General features: G+C 36.1%; 1 protein-coding gene across 9 annotated transcripts in view; it reads left to right on the top strand.

Annotated features, from left to right (window-relative positions):
* The window catches only part of CCSER2 (coiled-coil serine rich protein 2), a 77,718-nt gene that overhangs the window by 14,333 nt on the left and 42,128 nt on the right, over window positions 1–21,257 (top strand). For 5 of the 9 annotated variants that reach the window (XM_068398771.1, XM_068398769.1, XM_068398768.1 and 2 more), the window contains 3 exons: window positions 1,577–3,053; window positions 3,981–4,183; window positions 7,576–7,638. In XM_068398771.1, coding sequence (XP_068254872.1) covers window positions 1,616–3,053; window positions 3,981–4,183; window positions 7,576–7,638 — 1,704 coding nt within the window. In that variant the 5' untranslated portion in view covers window positions 1,577–1,615. The remainder of the gene's footprint in view (window positions 1–1,576; window positions 3,054–3,980; window positions 4,184–7,575; window positions 7,639–21,257) is intronic. The other 4 variants (XM_068398778.1, XM_068398773.1, XM_068398772.1 and 1 more) reach the window with 3 other exon arrangements.

The raw sequence follows: 21,257 nt of genomic DNA on the forward strand, positions 1-21,257 counted from the left end.
CCCGTTGCCCCTTGTCCTGTCAATGGATGTCACTGAGAAGAGCCTTATTATAATGTTACATGCTGTGTGTTGATTCTCATCATGATTGACATGGTTTAAAAATTTTCATGGGTTTTTTCAGTCCTGCCTGCTGTGTGTAGGTCTGTGACAAGAGAAACATGGATAATAGTTTCAGGGAATAACAGGTGGATGATTGAAATTCTGTCTTGACACCATTGTGAAGATGTAAAATCCAGGCTAGCAAAAGCAAGATACCCTTTTACGACTGCCTTGGAAAAACAGAAACCTGGTCAAATCAAACCTATCAAATCAAACCTATCAAATTCTAAATATAGAATTTAACACTAGAGTAAACCTTGTCTTAAGATGCGACATTGAAACTTGGAGACTTCTCAAGGCCTTATTGTCTGAACTGCAAGTCTTTAATAATTACATTTAGACAAGTTGTTCATACTAAATGCTGTACAAAAGGGTGATACAGCCATAGTTAGTTGTCCAAATAGTAGGATGGACATGTGGATGAGTGTGGAAGAAACAAAAAGCAGTATATCAAAGGAAGGAGATCGGAATTCTCAAGGCAAAAATTTTTGAGGCAAAAAATTTACCCCTGTAAAGCAGATATGGCTTTATAAAATAAGTGCGATGTAAGATAGACCAAAATGACATGACTATAAGTTGAGATACAACAAATCTTTATTAAAGACTGTAGTGGAGTCCCCTGTATTGCAGATCAGGTGGATGGGACTGAAATTCAAGATAAAGGGAATGCATGAATGCTATAATTATTTTCTTATCTCATACCTTTGTAGCCAGGGTTGTGTGTTTGTGTATCACTGCACAGAAGTAAAACTTTTGAATTCACTTACTAACACTGACCTTATGCAACTGTTGCCCTGTACCTCAAGTCTTGTACATGGATAAGATGACCAAAATAGACTGCAGTTTCCATACAAAAAGTTAAAAAATGGCTAGGAATTTTCATCTTGAATTGGGGATGTCAATAAGACCAGGAAAAAAAAATGCTGTGGTGAAGGTGGATGATGAGTGATTATGTTGTATCTCATAACATAGACATTGGGGAAACCGAAAATAAAATTTCAAAAAATTAGCATTTAGTCAGATTTTACATTATAGTTTTTGCAGTTTTACATTGCTGACCACAGGTTTGTGCTATGTTCAATTTGTGGAATTTCTAAAATATGAAATCTTAAGTATCTAATTTAATAATTGTAATACAGTTGAAAAATTCAGTTTGCTGCTCAAAATAGGTAAATGGAAAAAAAACCAGCCCTTTTTTAAGCTTATTTTATGGATTTCAAAAGGAAGAAAAAAAAAGGCAGTTTATCTAGAGAACGAAAGTTGGAGGAGGGAGGTGCGACCTGAATAATATATTATTGCCAAATAACTGCTGGTGACAAGTATTTCTCTGGAGTTCATAAAATTTGTGTGAGTTACTTTGTATCATCATGGTATAGTTAGGCACAGGAATGTAGTAAGCATAGATGCAAATATATATAAAATTGTGTTGATTAATGTGTGGTTGATTCAGATCTAATATATTCTTTCTTTTCCTTAGATTCAAGCACCCTATAAGGACCAATGTACTCAATAGCTCATGGAAGAAAAAAATCAGATCAGGCCATCGTTGGTTTCCAGGCTACCGAAATATGGAACGAAAACGTTAGGAAGTGTCTTGCAACCTGTGCCAAATGGGACGGCTGTTAGTTTAGCAGGGAATAATGGTGGCAAAAATTTCGGCAAGCACAATGGCACTGTTCGCATGTCTTCCTTTTCTTTCAACTGGAAAAAAACAAATAAATATCAACTTAATGGTCAAAATGGGAGAGAGACCAACTCTAAACAAAACTATAACGAAAAATTAATCGATTCTGAGAAGTATTCACAATCTCAAGGAGCATTGGGTAATGATGTGCTCAGGGTGGGTTTGAACAGTACTGCTTCGGTTGCATCAAAAGCAGCAAAGCAAACCAATATGTTTGTGTCTTCTACTGAGGAATTAAACCCAAAGTCTTTGCCTGGACTCTCTAGTTCAGCAAAATTTGCCAAAGGTACCCTGTCAGGGAGGACCTCATATTCTGGACTCAGTGCTCCAAAATCCCATTTGAATGGATTTTATGGAAATAGGCCGGTGGTAGGTTTGCAGAGACCTAGAGCTAATTCCAGTGCCACAAGGACAAGCTCAGGAGAAAGCCTGGCACAGTCTACAGACAGCAGCAATGCTTTTTCTTGTGAAAAAATGGTAAGATCACAAAGTTTTTCACATTCTGTTCAGAATTCTTTCCTTCCCACTGCATCTTTAACCAGGTCACATTCCTTTAATAAAGCTGTGGATCTTACAAGGCCTTATCATAGTCAAAATGTAGCTGCCAGGACATCTCAGAGGTCGACTTTGTTGTCAAGAAATGCATGTCAGTTGGATGTACCCAATGGAAATGAACCTGTGAAGTATGGATTCACCAGGCCCTACTCTGGTATGTCGGCTCCTTGTTCAAAGAAGCCCCCACTGTCAAATGGATCTGGGTCAGCACCTTCTTTTGGATATAGATTAAGTCGGCCTTCTCTGCTGAAGCCTACCAGGCAGCGATTTGCTGGAAATATCATTGTGGATGGCAGCAAAAGTACAACTCCTGACACATGCATCATGGAGAACTCTGAAATTTCAACAAATATTAGTAGAGCAATTGAGAAAAACAGTGTTATAGAGAGCAATGCTCAAAGAACAGAATCTGATGAGGGCCTGCATGAAAGTATGGGAAAACATGGGTCAAAAGTCACGTGTATGAGCGATGATGGAGATGAAATATCTATATCTTCTTTGTCATCCTCTGAAAAAAATGATTTGAGTGAAGACTTCAGTGATGATTTCATAGATATAGAAGATTCAAACAGAACTATACAAATACAGCAAAAGGAGAGCTGCCTTCAAGAGTTAGAGCATGGGAGCATAATGTCCATTGAGCCGTTCACTTCTCTCAAGGAAAGTGGAGGATCTTCCTGTAATGCTGATGACTGGCTTGATATAAACATGTCTGGTAAATACTTTGTTATGTTCGGTTTGAAATTTTAGGTACTAAATCAAGATTCTGTAACACTAATTAAGTTGGTTTATATAATTGCCTGTTGCTTGTGAACTGTTTCAGAATGGAACTTGGCTCTGTACTGGCTCATTTATTTTCTTGCAGTGCTTTTTCTGCCTGATAGTTATCTTTCACAGACATGACTTTGAAGAGCTCTTTTTCTTCGGGATAAGAATGAATGACACCTCCTTTAACCACACTTGTGGTAGGGTTGTGGGATTCCTCATATCCTTGCTTTGCCATTCATTTCTCTGGACTGATGATCTTTTCAGAAAATTTCTTTCCCTGCGCCCTGCCCCTGGCCTTTGTAGGCAAAGAACAGCTGTAAGCACTCCTAAGTAGTGGGAATAAGTGTATAGGGTGTCTAATTAAATGAGTTAAATTATAAATATGAATGTCACTGGTTTTTGGATTTTTGTTTTTCCAGAGGCATGCTATATTAATTCTTTAAAAATTAGTAGAAGAGACAGAAGATGTTTTTAAAAGCCACCTTTTCAAGTCTCTGAGGGGCTTCTCATAGTACATGCTTGTTTTGAGAGAAGTTACAGTTGAAAGATTGGATCCAAAGGATCTAATTTTGGACCTACCTTCTAATATGTTAAAAAAATCTATAATTCTAGAAAGTAGCTTTCATGATGAGTGAATTAGTGCGGTGTAAAAGGCTGGCAAAGATGTAGGTTGGAAGGATACTTAGTTGTAGCTACCAAACCAGCTTGAGTTTTTTCCCTCTAGTATAAGTGAACAATACTGTAGAATGCTTTCAGATATTTCTGTTACAGTACGGTTTCAGAAAAGTTAACACACCAATAATAGACATCTTAATTTTTATTTTTGGCATATTGGATTGTTTTTGAAATCTTGACTATTCCTGTTTTCTTTAAGCAGTGGATGACAACAGTGAAAGCACAAAGCATACTACTGAGAATGTGGTTTCTCCAGAGATGAACTACAGAGCTGGGTCCTCTTTTGAGCTTTCTCCATCTGACAGCTCTGATGGCACATATATGTGGGATGAAGAAGGGTTGGAACCTATTGGAAGTGTCCATCCATGTGGAAGTTATGAATCTTCAGAAATGAACAGCATAGTATGTATTTATATGCATAACTTGCATAATTGTAGTGGTTTGAGTTTATTGCTTATTAAGTATATTTCAAAACCAGAATTAATGTATTTTTCATGTGATAATTGTTTCCTCTTTCCTCTGTAGTTGATAGCTTTTTGAAACTTCTTGTTTAGGAACTCCTGTTTCTGGACAGGTGACCTTGATTAGGCTGTTTACATACATTTTTTTTTCTTATTCTCAAGTTAGGACAGAACAGGTCCTTCCTTATGCAATCTCATGGTAGTGCTTACAAAGAATAAAGGAATTAATTTCTGCAAATGGTAGGTTAAATATCTCCTACCAATCTCTAAACCTCAGAGTGAAAAAGCAGGAAAATAGCTATCGCCTCTCTGAGTTCTTCCATCCTCTTGTTTCTATACTGTATATGTATAGGACCCTTTTGAACCCATGTTTATTTTGACTTGTTGCTTTGTTCAAGTGTAGAATCTTTTAAGGTAGATGCCTGACTGTAGGTCACTGTAGCAGGACTCTTTGTAATGTCTCAAATGTGATACACAAGATACATAATAACCTTTTTCTTATTGCTAAACTTGTAACTGATCTGTGAGAAACATCATTCAGTCTAAAGGAGGAGTGGAGAGTTGTTGCAGTGCTGTGACCCTCCAGCTGAGGCCAGGGAGCCAACCTTGGGATTTCGGGCGGCTTGAGGAAAATATTGTCTCTGTCCTTCATCCTTTTCACTGTTCATAGTCATTTATACAAAGTCTTTTGAATTAAGCGACTCAGATTTTATTAACATGATGCGAACAATCACTGCTTCTAGCAAAAAGAATTTGGTATAATCAATGTATCATGCTTCATGTGTTTCAGGCATTGTTAGATACTGTGTCACCACTGCCAATTTAGTAATGTAGATACCAGTTTTGGACTTGGACAGAGTTTGTGGCACTTGCTCAGACTTTGAGTTGTCATTTTATTAGGGTTGTCTGCTGTAGCCCAAGAGCAGAGCAGCAGAGGTTTCTCCTGAAAATTGGGCATAGCTGTGTAATTATATTTTTACGTGTAACTACACACAAATTCCTGGTATATTTTCAGCTCCTCATAGTATTGTTTGCTTTCTGTCTTAAATTATGATGTTGGGATGTAGTGCTTAAAAGAGTTTAGAAATGGTTATTAGCTCTTTGTGGTAATTGTGGCCAGCTTGGAAAAGCAGTTTGAGACTTTTCCAGTATGAGCTTTGTAGCTTTGTTGATGTTTTAGGGGACAAAAAGGTTTAATGTAGGCCACTGCAAAAACAAACACCCTTTTCCCCAGCCACATGCACGCACATGCCAGGAAAAAAAGTTTTTGAACTTTGTCTTTAATAAATGTTAAATGCAGATATTTTTGATACATTCAGTTTGATTTATCAAAAAATGAAAGACGCTCCTTTCCCATGCTTTTGGACTACGTGTTTAGGCTTTTGATAAGTGTGACCTCAATGCATTAATTTGTGCATGTGTATGAATTGATAGTCAGTCAGTGTTCTGATTGACAGAAGCTGTTGTAAGCCTTGTGGAGCAGAGGTACATTAGAAGCTTTTGATATCTTTGTTCGCTGCTTTGGTTTATTTCTTCGTTTATTGAAAGTAAATAGCTTTTAGAGAGGACTTAAAAATGGAAGAACGAGCTTACTAGGTTTTGAGGAAGTGGAGAAAGGAGGAGCTTGTAAGTAAGACTTACTGTTGAATCTATAAAGTCGTGTGTGTTTTCTACCCATTTTGATTTTTATCCTGTTAGTGCTGTTGCAGAATTACAGTGCTTACTGTACTGTGAACTTTTATCTTAAATGAGAGAAACATCAATAATACATCTTTTAATGTATTTTCGCTCAGCTTGGTTTTTGAGGGGAAATTGTAGCTGCGAAATGTTTGAGTTGTGTTTTAGTGGTGTGGTTTTGTTTGTGTTTTCCCCTCTGCTTGTTGTTTTTGGTAGAAAGCAGCATATGTTTGATTTCTTTAGCCTAAAGATTAAACACTGATCATTTTTACTCTGAAGATGCAGAAGAATTTCTGATACAATTTTTCATTATTTCTGAAGAATTATGTTCTTGGGTAGGTTACTGTAAGCTTTTGTTCCATGATTTTCCTTTTCTCTGCAGGCAGTGAGTGTAAAGACAGATTAAAAAAAATAGAACTGAAGGTGTTGAGAATAATTATTGTGATTAGTCTGCACATCAGATGTTTTGATTGCTGGGAGATACGTGATCAAAGTATGCGGTTTCTACCCTCTAGTGTGGTGAGAGCAAAAGCAGTTAATATCTGTGTGTCAAAGTCCTATTGATAAGAGTCAGACTGAAGAATTTTGAGTGCTTGAGCTAATGCCAGCCTGACTGCCCCTTGGAATTAATATTTCCAGGGAAATCTCCAAAGCAGATAGTTGGTTCTAGAGTTTCTGTGGCATCAGGCTGGGATGAGTAGAAGTGATGTAGCTGAATAACAATTCAGGTAATTAGATGGTGAGTAATTGGTAGTTTTTAGTGCAAAATTCACCTTTTTTTATTTCCATTCTACTGTTGTATTGTTAGTCTTTTAAGCTGTAACGTCCTTAGTTATTGACAAATATTACATGCTCTTCCTGAACTCTTCTATAGATGGCAGTGCAGCTCTCCCTGGGTAATCTTAGATCAGAAGTGTTTTGACCATCTTTGAAAAGGCAACTTCTGCAGAGGGGATTTTAACTAGGCTTCTGGAACGGCAGCCAGAATAGGAAGACAATGGAAGTAGCTTGCTGGCTGCTCAATCTTTTTCTTCTTTTTTTGGGAGAAGAAAAGCAGATATCTCTGCTAGTCTCAGTAGAGCTTGGTTTTAAGGACATAGGGAAAGGAAAAAAATAAATTTGGCATCTTTTAGGACAGCACCTCTGTTCTTCACTAACTGAGCCAGCAGCTATGGAGAAAACTTGCAATCCAGTGTTGGAGGTTTAAAAATTACACAAATCTAAGTGACCTCTCATAAGATGATGACACGGGGACTTACAGCTAAGTAGGACATGCATTTTTTTTGAGGCTTTGTCAGGATGAGAGTGTTTTCATTCCAGTTGCGTAACAGAAAACAATTTATTCCACTATCCCTGCTTTTTTTTCATTTCCAGTTTTGAAGGCAACAAATCAATTGGTTAACATTCTAAGAATTGAACTCCCTTAAAGTTTTTAAGCATTCATTTCATAGGTATTCCTTATATTCCTTTCAACAATTGGCCTTTGCTGCTAAGCACCAAATCACTGATGCTGTTTTGCGCAGTTTTGTGTGAGAAGACTGATGCTTAGCAGAGCAGTTGTGAAGGCTCTGTAAATTAGCAACATAGACAATATTTGTCCATCTGTATTCTCATTTAACGTTTAGCTGTACTGTTTGCTCATGTCATGTGTTTCAGCTACCTACCTCAACACCTAGCTGCTTTACAGTTTCATGGCAGAAAGCTTCTCAACAATGTGAGGTAAAACTTGTGCTGTGTTTTGTTTGTGTTTTTTCTTTATTTTTTGTTGTTGTGTTTGGTGTTTTGTTTGTTTGGGGTTTTTTGTGGGTTTTTTGTTTTTTGTTTTTTTTTTTTTTAACATATGGGCTTTCATTAATTCTGTTGCTAGCTAGCTTTAGGCCAGAGACCAAGTTAAGGGTTATAATTAGTGTCTCTTCACTTCACAGCCACTGAGTGGTTATAAATTAATCTTAGATAACAATTATTTAAAAACAAAAAAGCCTTGCAAACAAAATTAAGAGTTAGATTACAAAAAGAAAGGGAAAAAACCCACCAAAAAACCAAACAACAAACCTTAATGGGAATCTACACATTTGCTGTGTCTCTAGGTTTGAATTGTGCTCATGATTGTAATGTAACTGTCTGCATTAAACAAAATACTTTACAATTTACAGAGCCAAGTGAAACCAAGATTTTTTGAGTTCTTAGTTCCTATAGATGAATTCTGTTTCATTGGAGGGGGATAATGTATTAGTATTTTGCTTGCATGTGCCTGTTCATTTAGCAGCTGAGGGGGTTAGCATTCCCTCAGTAGAAATCTGGCAGTTGCACATCTGAAGGACTGAATGTCTGATTTCCACAATGATCTCTGAAATAGCTGCTTAGGACTGAAGTCATTTCACTTCGAGTGCAGGAAACATGAAATTTTTTTTCCCATTTCTTGGAATGAGAGCTTGGACTACAGTCTAATATATCAACCTTGCTACACTTTTGCTTTCATTAATTTTTATCTGGAAATACTGTTCAATATACATAGAAGCAATGTAGCCTAAAACGTGCATCCTAACTGGAGTCTCATTGCCCCTTTGCTTAACTGATAATGAAGCATTTTTGCTGTAGCAAGGTTTGAGCTGTTTTGTTTTCTCCTTTCCATTGTATTAAGTAGACACATGAGAAACACAAGCTTTAATATGTGTGTGTGTTCAGAGTGAAGCTTTGAAGTTCTTATTTACATTAAGAATAGGATAGATAATACAGTTGTTATTGTGTGGATTGTTCTGAGGTATGTGCTTGTTTGAAGACACTGTGATATTCTAGTGCATAATAGTCTGCAAGAAGTGAAAATTCAAACTGACAATACTCCACTAGCTTTGACTTCTTTCTTTAATACTCTCTAGAGAACAAGTTGTTGTGGTGCATTTTTTTCTTTTTAAAGCAATTTCATTTGAGCAAATAGGTTTAGACAGGAAACTTTTGAGTGTTGTCTGTATTATCAGGTCATATCAAGACCCTGTCTTAGAAAAAGACAAAAGAAATTGAGTCCTCTGAGCCCTTTTTACTGTGGACTCTAGTAGCAACATGAATGTTTGTGCTGTGTTAATTTTTACTGTAGTAAATCCAGTATTTTGGGTATATACAGAGTGAGCATCAATGTAATTATAAGGATATAGGATTACAGCATAATAATTGAAGTCTGGCTTAAAGAGACAGATGGGTTTTAGCTGCTTTGCTGAGAATTTAATTGCTCTTGGAATGAAATCTGGATCTCATTGGAATGAGTCTGTTTTGTCATATATTGACATGTGGCCAGAATTTTAGCCAAAGTGTGAAACAGTGACATTTTTCTCTTCTTCCTAGATAATATTTGAAATCTTACGAGATTTCTTTTTTGTTTTGTTATTTTTTTTTCTCCCCTTTGTGGTTGAAACTTGGGAAAGGGCAATTCTGAATTAGTTTTTGAGACTGGACAGAATGCTTTCTGGTTCTAGAGGCATGGGTACAGTGAAATATGCTGAAATATACTCTGTTTCTTAGAGAAAATAAGCTTGCTGAAATAGCATTGTTTAGTTCAATCACTAATTTCTTAGAGTAATTCAGTTATTTACAATTAATTTAGTGTTAATTACCTTATTTTTTTAATAATTCCCTTTTCAAAATGACTTTATCATAAGCTGTAAATTGCCCATTTGATTTCTCAAATAAGTAATTTATTATGTGAATTCAGACTTGCAATGTGTGTACTTCTAATACGTTTACTTCTGTAGAGTGGAGTGTTCTAGTTGTTGTCTTCTACCCATCTTCCTTTCTTTAGTTGTACATTGTCTTCAGCAGGTTAATGCCAAAGCCATAGTCCTTGTTCTATGGGAAGCTGGGCTTTTGAAATTTTGGACAGTTTTCTTACAGCTGTAATAAAAATACAAGTGCAGGTAAGCTTAAGATAATGTAAAAGTATGGAAAAAGCCAGCTATTCAGATATATAAGGATTACTTTTAAAGTAGTATTTCAGAGACTTTTATGAAATGTGAATCCCTTATTGGTTACTATTTGAGATAAGATGTCTCTTGCCCAGTGTGTTTTTTTGATGGAAATATAATACTGTGATAGAAGTGCTGAAATTGTTTTGGAAACACTACAATGCTAATTCTAAACAGGTAAATATTGAGTCTCCATACTGTACTAGCAGCACTATATAACAGCCTTTGGAAGCATTTTCAGCACAAAATCTTTCTGAATTAAAAGCAGTGTTTACAGACTTAAACAAAATTTCAGTAGTATTCTGAAAATGAGTTGCATTCTTATGAAAAATTTCGTAAGAAGCAGTGGTGATTTATGGAGGCATTCAGTACAGATTATTCAAAAGGTCTTCTGCTTCACTTTTGTCCATTTAACAGGGTGTATGAAACCTAAGTATCTATCTTTTCTCACAGAGACATTTATTTTTTTTGCTATAACGTTTTAAAAAGAGCAGCCTTGAAAAGAGCCCTTGAGGTGCAAGCTAGATACAAGAACCATACATAAAAAGCAGTTTTCATCTAATGAGCTAGTTGAAATTTGATTCTTTTTTCTGCTTTTCATGTTGCAAGTGAAGTGTCTTCAGATTTTAAGAGACTGAAGGTAAATGTAAAAAAAAAAAACACTTTTAAAAAAAAAAGCTTTGATGTAAAATCTGCATTGTCATATGAAATAATATATATACATATAATTTTATTATTGAAACAAAGCCTTTTAAATTTATTTAGGTTTTCATGGTATCTTTACATAAGCCATTACTGAAACCCCTGGTTTTCCAACATCGAAGGCTTTTTTTTCTCCCCAATCTTGTGTTTGCTTTTCTGTCTGCAAGTTGATATTAAAATCCTTCTTTAGCAGAGATGTTCCAGTCAGGAAAGACTTGCACACCATTCAGCTCTTTCTTTTTTTTTCCCCAATAAGAGACAGAATCTACTGAATATTTTTGTTCACTGATAGATTGAGTGTACTTGCTATTAGTATAGAAAATAGTTCAATGATCTATGAGTAAAGAGATCCCAACTGCCACACTTTGTGATCTTGAATGAGTCTTACAGAGTTTGTCTTGTTTGTCTGTCTATAGAATGGTGGATGAATTAAAAATGAATGGTAATACTTTGTGTTACCATCAGTTTGTATTATGTTATTGATATATTTATATCTTGTGCTCAAAGTTAGATTCTTCAAGAGAAAGGATGTCTTGTGATTTATTCCCAGTGTATCACAGCTTAGATTCAAGCAGTGCAGAAATGTGCTGACATGGCTTCTTCCCAGACCCTGTCCTGTCTCTTTCCCACAAATATGGAGTGTTCCTTCAAAACACATCTTCCTTTATTTTTTTCACACATTGTATACTCTATATGCTTTTGTTTGGCTGATGTGTGATAGTGGAAGTGTAGTTGAACTGGCTTTCTGTTTTAATGGAAGGAAACAATGGGTAAAGTTAGAACATCAAAAATGTGACAAGCAAATGTCATGCTACTTCGTTAGATATTAGCAGTGGTGTTGATTGAAACTTGTAATTTATAGCCAATCCAGAGTTCATTTCAGAACAGTATTTCGTGATCTTCTCCCTAAGAAAGCATATACCACAATTCTTCAAAGGTTAAATGAGTAAATATTTATATATGTGAGTGTGCAGGAGCTGCCTATTAATGTTTCTGAAACAGCACTGCTTTTGTGGACATATTTCATAAACCTTACTTCATTGGCAGTTCTGTTCTTTATCCAGACTGTATCTGAGATTTTGTGAAACAGATTAAAGTCTTTGTCTCAAAAATCTTTGTATAGTTCAGCAAAGAACAAAAAAGATCTTTCTCAAAGCAGAGGACAGCATTAAAAAAAAGACACTTGTGGGTTTTTTTGATGGTCTGTACTCAGATGACCAGTGTTGACTAATTGCATTTCCTCCTTTGTTAGAATACATGTCTTTTGGCTAACAAAAGGTTAAACTAGTACAGAGTGTGTGCTGTGAGACCCTAGACATTTTAGTCTTTCTGGCTGCTGCCAAGTTTATCTGGCCATTGTTGTGACAGAAGTGGACCAGAGAGGAGGAAGCTGGGCAATCTCTCCCTATAGGTATGTGAATAAATGTTAGAATTCTTTAGTATGTCAGAGTAATGAGATTGTCTGTGAGAATGTAGTACCAACGTAGGGGTAGGTAGCTTTATCTACCTACTACCTAGAAAGTATTCAAACAAACCAATGATAGAGGCACTTCAGAAATCATCTGATGCAGACATGTAGATCTCTATGGGCAATAATTGAAATTCTGAGTGGTGTATCTGTCTAATTGAGCATGGAGACGCTGTAGAAAACAAAGTATCTGTGAACTTCCTGGGAAGTGACTAAGAGCAAACCCAGAGGGTATCTGATACTTTGCAGTTTGTATTACCTCCTTCTACATTTCCCTTCGTGCCCAGCATACTGGACACCATTTTTCTGTACAGAGCTGTACAGCACATAGCATCACTAATGTGGAGTGGCAGTGTGGAGTTCTATATCTTATACTTCTGCTGAGAGAATTTCCATTTGTTGTGTTCATCACCAAAGAAATCCTGTCTTTCAGGACAGAGTGAATAATTCCTCAGTCCTTCACAGTCCTTTACCTGAAAGCCTGACTTTTGGGTTTGTGGGCCAATATTTTTCTTGGCAAGCCACACTGGAGTAGCCTAGGAAGTCTTCTGTGAGATTTTAGCTTTTACTGATGCATTCTAGAAAATGGCAAACACTGTGTCTGAATTTTACTTGTGATACAAAAGTATTTCTTGGAAATACATTATCTTGGTAAGCTGCCATTTCTGCTTAGGATGTTTGTGTGAAAGAGCTTTGTTTTACTCTGTTTTCTAAAATTTATAAAGTGGTTCAAACTTCCTGCTCAGAAATACAGTGATTTTGGAATTGGAATCTAATACAGATGTCAGCCTTGAAAGATGTTTTGCATTGGCATGCTTCTGTGTGCTACTTATCTGAAACTGGTGTTGCTGGTATCCTCTGCTTAAGCTGATAAGGTCATGTCGAAGTTCCACGCTCTTTTGTCCTGACACCTTCACGCCACGTTCCAAAATCTGACAAAAACGATGCTGACTCACTTGTGCTCTTCTAACTTCATAGTTTTCATTAGGTTGATAAAATCGCTTTCGTTTTTCCAGTATTACAAGTATAGAAATCTTTGGCATTTGTTTTTCATATCCTCAGTTTCTAAAAAACTTTCAGTTAAGCCTATAAATTCATATATGGAAAACCATTAGACTGCTTGTTTCTGATTTCAAAGCCTTAAAAGTCAGTGTCACCTTTTTGCATTTAGTTTCCATTATAAACATAATATTTGTGGACATATTAAATTAGTGGGAGAGCATCCTTGATTAACATGTCCACAGTTAAGCTTTTAGCAGAAAGCTGTGCAACTGCTATGTAAAACTCAGTCTGTGTTATTGCTTGTCTTAATACAGAACTTGTTTCAGTATGTTCTGTTAGCAGGGTTCCTCAACCATTCTTTCAGCAGTTTGCTGACAGACGGTTTTCTGCTCATGGCAGAGAAAGAAAATGTCATGAAAGCAGAGACTGATTTCAGAGGCACTGCCTTCAAAGTGAAAGTAGCCACCACCTACCCTCCCACTGCCGCTATAGTTTTCAACTTCATTGTTACAGCAATGTGAGGTAGTGAGAAACTGAATTACTTAATGAGATGGCATCTCTGTCTGTGTCTTGTGTGACGTACGTGTCCCTGCTGTCAAATATTATTAAGAGGTTATATGACTATATTACAGTGCACAAACCTCTTGTGGTGTTGCTTTGAGAGTCATGACATTTTGTGAACAAGCTTTTATGGCAAATTACCTTTTTTCCTTTGGTATGGGAAAGCATATACGCCTCTGAGAGCTGCTAGATTCAGAACTGACACAGTAAATCTTCTCATGCTGTTTTGGCTGGTAAAATCAAGTAAGGCAACTTCGCTTGTTCTCCTGTGTTTCCTTTGTGGTAGCCATTAATGACAGCTTTGGATTTGTATGAGGGAGAGAGAGCAGCAGCTGATGTGGTGTGTGAAATATGAGAATAAATACTGGTAGAAATTAGCACTTCTTTTCATTTCATAAGCTTGTAAGTGACATTTCATGGGTGAGCTGGTAACTGCATATCCAGTGTTCTATTTTAACGTGAGTTTGTAGCTATCCCTTTTGAATTTTTTTCTTTATTCTACCAAGTAGCATCACTTTTTAATAACAGGAGGACTTCAGAATTACTCTAGTGTACTTCATCTAACTGTATTGCTGAATTGTTAAGTCTCACACATTGTTTTCCTTACCCCTAGGAAATCTTCAAACCATAGTGAGCAGGTAAAACATGTGCCTAGAAAGAACAGTAGTCTTGGAGTATTTTTCAAAATTATCAGTATAAACAAGAAAAAACATTTTTTAAAAAAATATGTAAAACAATGAGACATACATCTAACTGGTTTCCTGAACATTTTACAGATGACTTGATTAAAAACACGTAGATTGCCACATAGTTTCCTTTTACTTTTCCTTTTTACCTAAAATTGTTCCCAATAAGTTATAGGAACATTGGTGTTCAATCTTTTTCCAAATTATTTTCTGTTGCAAAGCATCAGAAATTTAGGGGAAAGGCAGTGTCTTGTACATGTTGGGGTCAATTGTTTTTGTAGTACACATACCTTTGGTCCCTCTGGATGAAATGTGTACACCCAATTTCAGTCTTACTGTCCCCACAGTTCTAAATATGGGATGCACTTTAACTTTTTTCTTTTCTAGAACACTTAACATAGCATTCAGGCCATATGGATGTCAACTGTAATCTGATATTGTGTTATAACTGTCATCCTCCTTGAGACTGGAAATTTAACAAAGTGCTGTTTTTCCACATATGAGGTGGCTATGAGTAAACAGTGTTTTTGTGTTCTTGGCTCATGCTAAACACATGAGGATAATATAGTGAGAATATACTTTTGAGACAGGGCAAGTAAGTGACAGGATGCTTCCTGTGGTGGTAGCAGTTCATTTAGAAACTGGTCAAAATAGAATTACTTGAAAATAGCTCTGAGGTGTTTGAGGATTGTTTTGTTTTTGATTGGAAACAAGTATATTAAGCTGACTGTATAAGAATAGAACACATTAATGCTGTGTAACAAGTTGTATTCAGATTATGCCAAAAATCTAGCTAGGGTATAATTAAAACTTGCTATACAGAGGAACTTAATTGATCTCCTGGTAGCAGCCCTGCCCATGGTGTTCCTCTGAATTTTGAGGTTATGTTTTGGTTCCATTCTCAGCTGGAAGTTATTTGAAGCCTGAGGTGACTGACACAGGTTTTCTATTATAATGGGATTTTGAATTTAAAATAGCTTGGTTTCAATATTTCATGTGTTAACTGTTTTTTCAAATGCACTGGTGATGCCTGTGCCTAAGAGGAGGTTATAAAACCAAACTGAAATGCATTTGGGAAGGTGAAGGAGGTTGTCTTTGGTTTGTCTTTACAGGTGCCTAGAAATGAGCAGATCTGTCATCAGAGATGTTTGGTAACCTAGAATGCATGAGGAAACAAACTGCTTAAATTGTAGGTTCTCCTGATTGTCAAGGTCTTTCTCTCCCTGTTTTCCTGTGAGCTGAACCTCACACTATACTAATACAAGTGTGAGTCAGTGGAGCGAGAATCATTCACAATTATTTTTGCCAGTTAAGAGTATCCGTAGCAATTACATACTCCTTTATAGTGTAAAACGCTCCATTATTTGTAGGTAACCTGTGAAAGTAATGCTGAACTTGTGGTAGTGATAGACTTTTCTGAAAACAGGCTGGAAGCAATGAGTAGGAAGGACTGCTTTTCCTCGGCTTCTGCTACTTCTGTGTTACTATTCATGCTTACTGCTGATGGCTTTCTGTTACTGTGCTCTATAGTAAGTCAGAAACTTTCTACTTACAAGCATCTGCCTATTTAAGAAAAATTTTTTTAAATTATAAAATATTCTTAAATTTTTGCGGGAACTCTGCAGGAAGGTGGGCAGAATGCTCCCCCCACGTTCAGTTTCTTTTTTGTAGGCATTACCTGAGGCTAGATGGCAGTCTAGGCATGCTTTTTGTGGCTGCGGGATTAACTTGTGCTGCCTGTTTGGAAAGTGCTGTTGCTCAGGAATTGGTGAGGTCTCAACAGAATGGTTAATATTTCAGGGGTTTTTTTTTCTCTCCCTTCATCATGCTATTGAATTTCATATTTCTTACACAGCCTGACAGCTGATTTTATTAAAAAAAAATAAATTATTAAGCAGTAAGCATAGCTGCTTCTTGAGTTATAGTGGGTAATAACTTAACCTAATAATTATTTCCTATCTACTTGAAATAAACCTAGGTAGGACATACAATGCCTCTCTAAAAATGTTTTCAAGAATAATAAATCTTTATTTAAGACTGTTATAGCTAATAGCTAATCATAAAATGTCTTGGATTTTCAGAACAAAGGTCTTGTTGCATTTGTTGTCACAGCAACCTTCCTTTACAGAGCATGAACAAAATGACGAAATACTTGCTTAGATGTTGGGCTTACTTATCTTTAATGTGACTTGCAGCGTACAGAGCTTAAAATAGCTCCCTTCCTATCCTATTTAGGTATCCTGCAGAGTTCTATCCTTTCTCTTCCCTGGGTGGTTTCCTCTGCTCCTACAATGTTGTTTACAGTGGGGGTTTTCTCTTCAGCCCTACAGTACAGTGTGTGCCTTCCTGGATGCCCACTGTCTTCTCAAAATGAAAGAAGTCTTTATATTCTGTCTCTGTTTTCTACCTTCACTTAACAGTTCTGTTCAGTTCTTATTTAACGTTGCCTTTTTGGAGACTTGTATTGAATTCCTGTTTCTTTCTTTATCTCTATCTCTATCTGGGGTGTTGTCAAATGCTGGAAATAGCACTGAAAAAGACCCTGGAAGTCTTTTTCTCTTTTCTACTGTCAGCCTTGAATTGTGTTTGACTGACTTTCACAGTTATCCTGTAGCTGCACTTCAGATGACTGATTTACCCAGTCTATTCAGTGTTTGTTTTTAAAAGCTACTTCCTTCTTTTCATTCTTCAAGTACCTGAAATGATACTTTGTTAATTTCTGTATTACCCTCTAACTCTTCACTTTCACTTGAGCTTTTTGAAGAGATTCTTCCTTAGTTCTCTCCCTTTACTCATGAGTATCTTCTGCTTGTTGAACTCTTTTTTTGTGGTCTTTTTTTCATCCTTTTTTTCCACTTAATACCATTTTTCATGGAAAATGCAAAATCTTTAATTCTAATCATCTTGCCAGAAGAGATGCAGCATATGCAACTGCATAGAAAATGAGTGTGAAAATGTCTGTGGAATTTCATGCATCTAAAACTGCTAGTTTTTCTGATCATAAAGCACATCTAGATTTTATTTGCGAAAGAATGGTTAAAATAAGAAACAGTGCTGCTCTTTTAGTATAGCATAAGACTTTTAACACGCTTTGACACTACAGAGACATTAATCACTTTCAGATGCAAAATAGTACAATTTCTTCTCATTTAAAATATTAAAGCATTAGAGAATCTTATAAACACAGTGTGGTTTTTGTTGTTCTTCCAAACTTAAGCCAGCTCACTGCAGTGATGCCTACTTGCAGTCAGGTGAATGAACACATGTAGACAATAAAATGCATTCTGTTTTGAAAGAACAACCACATGTTGATTGTAGTGTTCAAATGTCAAGCCAGAAGCATCCAGCTGGGAGATCTTAACAACTGCAGAGACACGACTACTAATGAGAAAGTAGTAGTACGTTTCATCTGGGATACTCTAATGCCTTAATACTTTTTTTCATGTTAGCTGCAGATAATACAAAGAGAATCAATATGAAGAACTAATATAAGGGTTTAAAATAGTGTTCTGTACATTAATGTAAGATTTCTTTGTGGGTATTTCTGCTGTACTGGCAGGATTATTGATGGATTTTTTTTTTAAATAAAAATATTTGGATACACTTGTATGTAATGAAAGTCTAATATAAGAAAAGCTGTTGTATTGTAACGAAAAGAAATCTAGTGTATATTTTTATGTATGAGGACAAGAGAACTTTTCACATTTTCCAGTGATGTTTTTTGTCAACAAGAATTCAATTCGTGGAAGAATGATTGCAAAGGCTTTAGTTTTCCTTCTGCGTTAGTTTTTTGGAGTATTTGCCCTTCTGATGTATCATGGCTACAACTTCCAGTTTAGACAAAACAAACACGTATAGGCCAGGCTCAGTTTGAGAGTAGGTATTTTTTGATGTTCTGAGGAGAGACATACCCAGATTTCTCTTCACAAAACTAGTTTTAAAGCTGTCTGTTTTGTGATGTTTTTCTGTTGCCCAGAACTAGCATCCTATCAATTAACTTCTATTTGATGTTTTTGTAATCTTCATGCTCTTTCTAATACTTTTTCCTAGTAAACCCTGGAAGGTAGGTATCTTGTAGCTGGCCTCCTATTCAGCCCCATCTTTGCTGTTCCTTACAGCAATAGGACTTCACTGTGCAGTTGGGTTGCTGAGGTGTGTATGAAGGCTGTATTGTGTAGAAGCAGCTTTGTTTACTCTGTAATTCTTAAGCCTGTTGGACTTGAGGAAACTTTTGACAAAAGGTACAATGTCTCTTCAGCTATCTTATCAACATTTTTGTGAATAACATGATCTCAAAAAGAACTTAGCCTTTTTGTTGCTAAGTGATAGGATGGGGAAATTCTGAAAGAGTTTGTTGCAATAAAAAATACAACTAGTGGTACAATACACTACCATAGTCCTGTTCTAAAGGGTCCTCTTGTGCATTAGAAGGGTGTGTTGGATCATCCCTTGGTATAAGGGTTGTTTTGTCCTTTTCATGCTGCAAGCATGAAGACTCCCACTGCTGGCTGAATCAACTGAATAACGGGCTTGAAACTCTCAGGTACTTCTTAGAGCCTTACCCATTGGACTGGAAACTGAGCTTTCCATCACAGTGTCAACCCCTACATCCTCTGTTGTTTCAAGGGTCTGCTTCTTTTTTTTTTTTTTTTTTCCTTCCTCCCCACAAGAGGACTTGCTTTGATTACTCTTTTCTCCTCTGTGGTATTAGGCAAAATCAGTATTGCTGAGTTTGTAGTAATATATTCATTGCCATAGCATCAGAGTCAAGTTAAACACAGTATAGTGACTTCATTGTCGTGCTAACATAAGCCACTGAACGTTTTATTTAGACAGGGTCTCTTCAGTAGTACAAAAAGGATGAAGGTGACATCTGACTAGGATGTTTATCTAGGTTTTTTTCTTTTTGTGGAAGGTTACAAGGACATATCTCTGCTTTAAATGACTTAGTGACTCTGACAACTGCTTTTCTAAGTTTATAGACAAGTATGTTGTAACACCGAGATGCTAGTTTTTCTAAGACTTGGGTTTTCTTTTGTGTACAATTGTATTTTTAAAATGTTTTTCTCAGTAATTATCCAAAAGACCTATAAAAGTAAGGTATTTTGGAGATTCTGATAGAATTGTATTCAGAGGGCTTTTTATTTATGCATTTTTTTTTTATTTTTAGGATGATTTAAATGTCATTCTTTAAGCCACTTCTTAAATTGTTCTGATATGTTAATTAGTTTTTCAGTTTGTTATCCATGCCCAAATTTGGCCCAAGCTGGGATATCCGTTTCAGAGAACTGTCAGAGAAATTTAAGTGTCATGCTTTCTTCTACTACATGTCTGAGATCTTTTTAGCATAAAAACTGAAGAAAAAGTTTTATGTGGACAAATAACTTTGCTTCATCTTTCAGCAGTTTCTGAGGAACTGTTTACTGTCTTACTGAAAACCTGAAATCAGCTCGAGGCAGACTTAGGAAAAACTGAGCCTAAAATTTGGCCATAAGGACTAGCAACATTCAAAATGAGTAAAGAATCTTTAACCTAATGGAAGTCGTAAAATAATCTTGATTTCATATCAGTCATTACTGGTACTTGCTATAATAAATTTTCATCAAAAGGAATACAGCGTGGTACTGTAAGAATAACTAAATAAAAGTCTGAAGTCTGATGCTAACCTACTGATGATTTGTTTGTACAAAGAGATTGAAGTGTAACAAAATAAGTGGAACGTGCCATAATGTGCTGTCATTCAACAAAGTGACCTGTAATTACTGTTGTGTTCTTTATGTAAACAACTTTGAAAATATATACTGGAAATAGCCTAGCATGTTTAGCTTTCATAATATCCAACCAGATTTAACAGTAAAGTTTTTTACTAAGTTAGATGACCTTAATGTCAGGTAAAACTTCTATAAATGCACTGTCAGTAACCTGGGAAAGTCTTATATGAATAGTAATATCAAAACTAGGCATGCCAGAAAGGTATTTATATACTGAGTTGTAGATGACACGTGGTCTTTCGCTATGAAATTAGAAGGATACTCATATCAATGCTGTCAATTTTGAGCTTGTAGGCATACTTTGTATAGTTTCATTTTTCTCCCCAAAGTGGTGATATCCATCCTTTAAAATTTTTATTGTTTGAAGCTTTTAAGGAGTTGTAATCTTTTGTATTAAATGATCTACATGCAAGTGCTCTTCTATGGTCATCTTTGAGATCAAAGAAATTGTGCATATAGGCACAAACAAGTCAGGATGTAATGCAAATCAAACCAAAGAAACCTGTATGAATATTCAATTTAAGTAATCACTATGGAATACTTAAATTGCATGTGAGCTTTTACTTCATTTTCCACTGACTTCAGAAGTGCATGATTACTATTAGAAGCAAGACCTAACTCACTAAGTCAGTAACAAAAGTAGTTATTTTCCTTTAACAGCCTACTTTCTAAAGGTAGAACAAAAGAATGAGGTCTGAGATCTTCAACTGTGGAAAAAGGTAAAACATTGTTTCTGATATTCACCAGCAGTTCATGCCTACCTCAATGCACTTGCTTTCCAAGCAAGATAGCATGCCTTGGGTGAAAAGGGGGTACTGAATCGGTGGTTTGAGCTCAGGCTCTTCTCAGTTCTGTGAAACACTCTCCAAAATGATTTGGTTGAGGGTTGCTTGTCTGGAATTGCTTTGTATTTCTGCACTAACCTCAATGCCTGACTTCTTCCTTTTTTTTTTTTTTTTTTTTTTTTTTTTAATTCCAGTGTAATACACATTGGTCCACATCTCTTGCGTTTCATAGGAAGGAAATGTAGACATCTATCCTTCTTCTGATTTGGGCACATTGTATTTATTTTGATTTGCATTACAGACTTAGCTCAAGAAATGGGAAAGCTGAGAATCGGGCCTCTTGCCTAGGTCGAACTGTTAAGCTAAATTGAACTTAAGTTGGTGGACTGAAAAATAACTGCTTTTCAGTG

Source organism: Nyctibius grandis, chromosome 4 (genome assembly GCF_013368605.1).
Source record: "Nyctibius grandis isolate bNycGra1 chromosome 4, bNycGra1.pri, whole genome shotgun sequence".
NCBI classification, from domain to species: domain Eukaryota; kingdom Metazoa; phylum Chordata; class Aves; order Nyctibiiformes; family Nyctibiidae; genus Nyctibius; species Nyctibius grandis.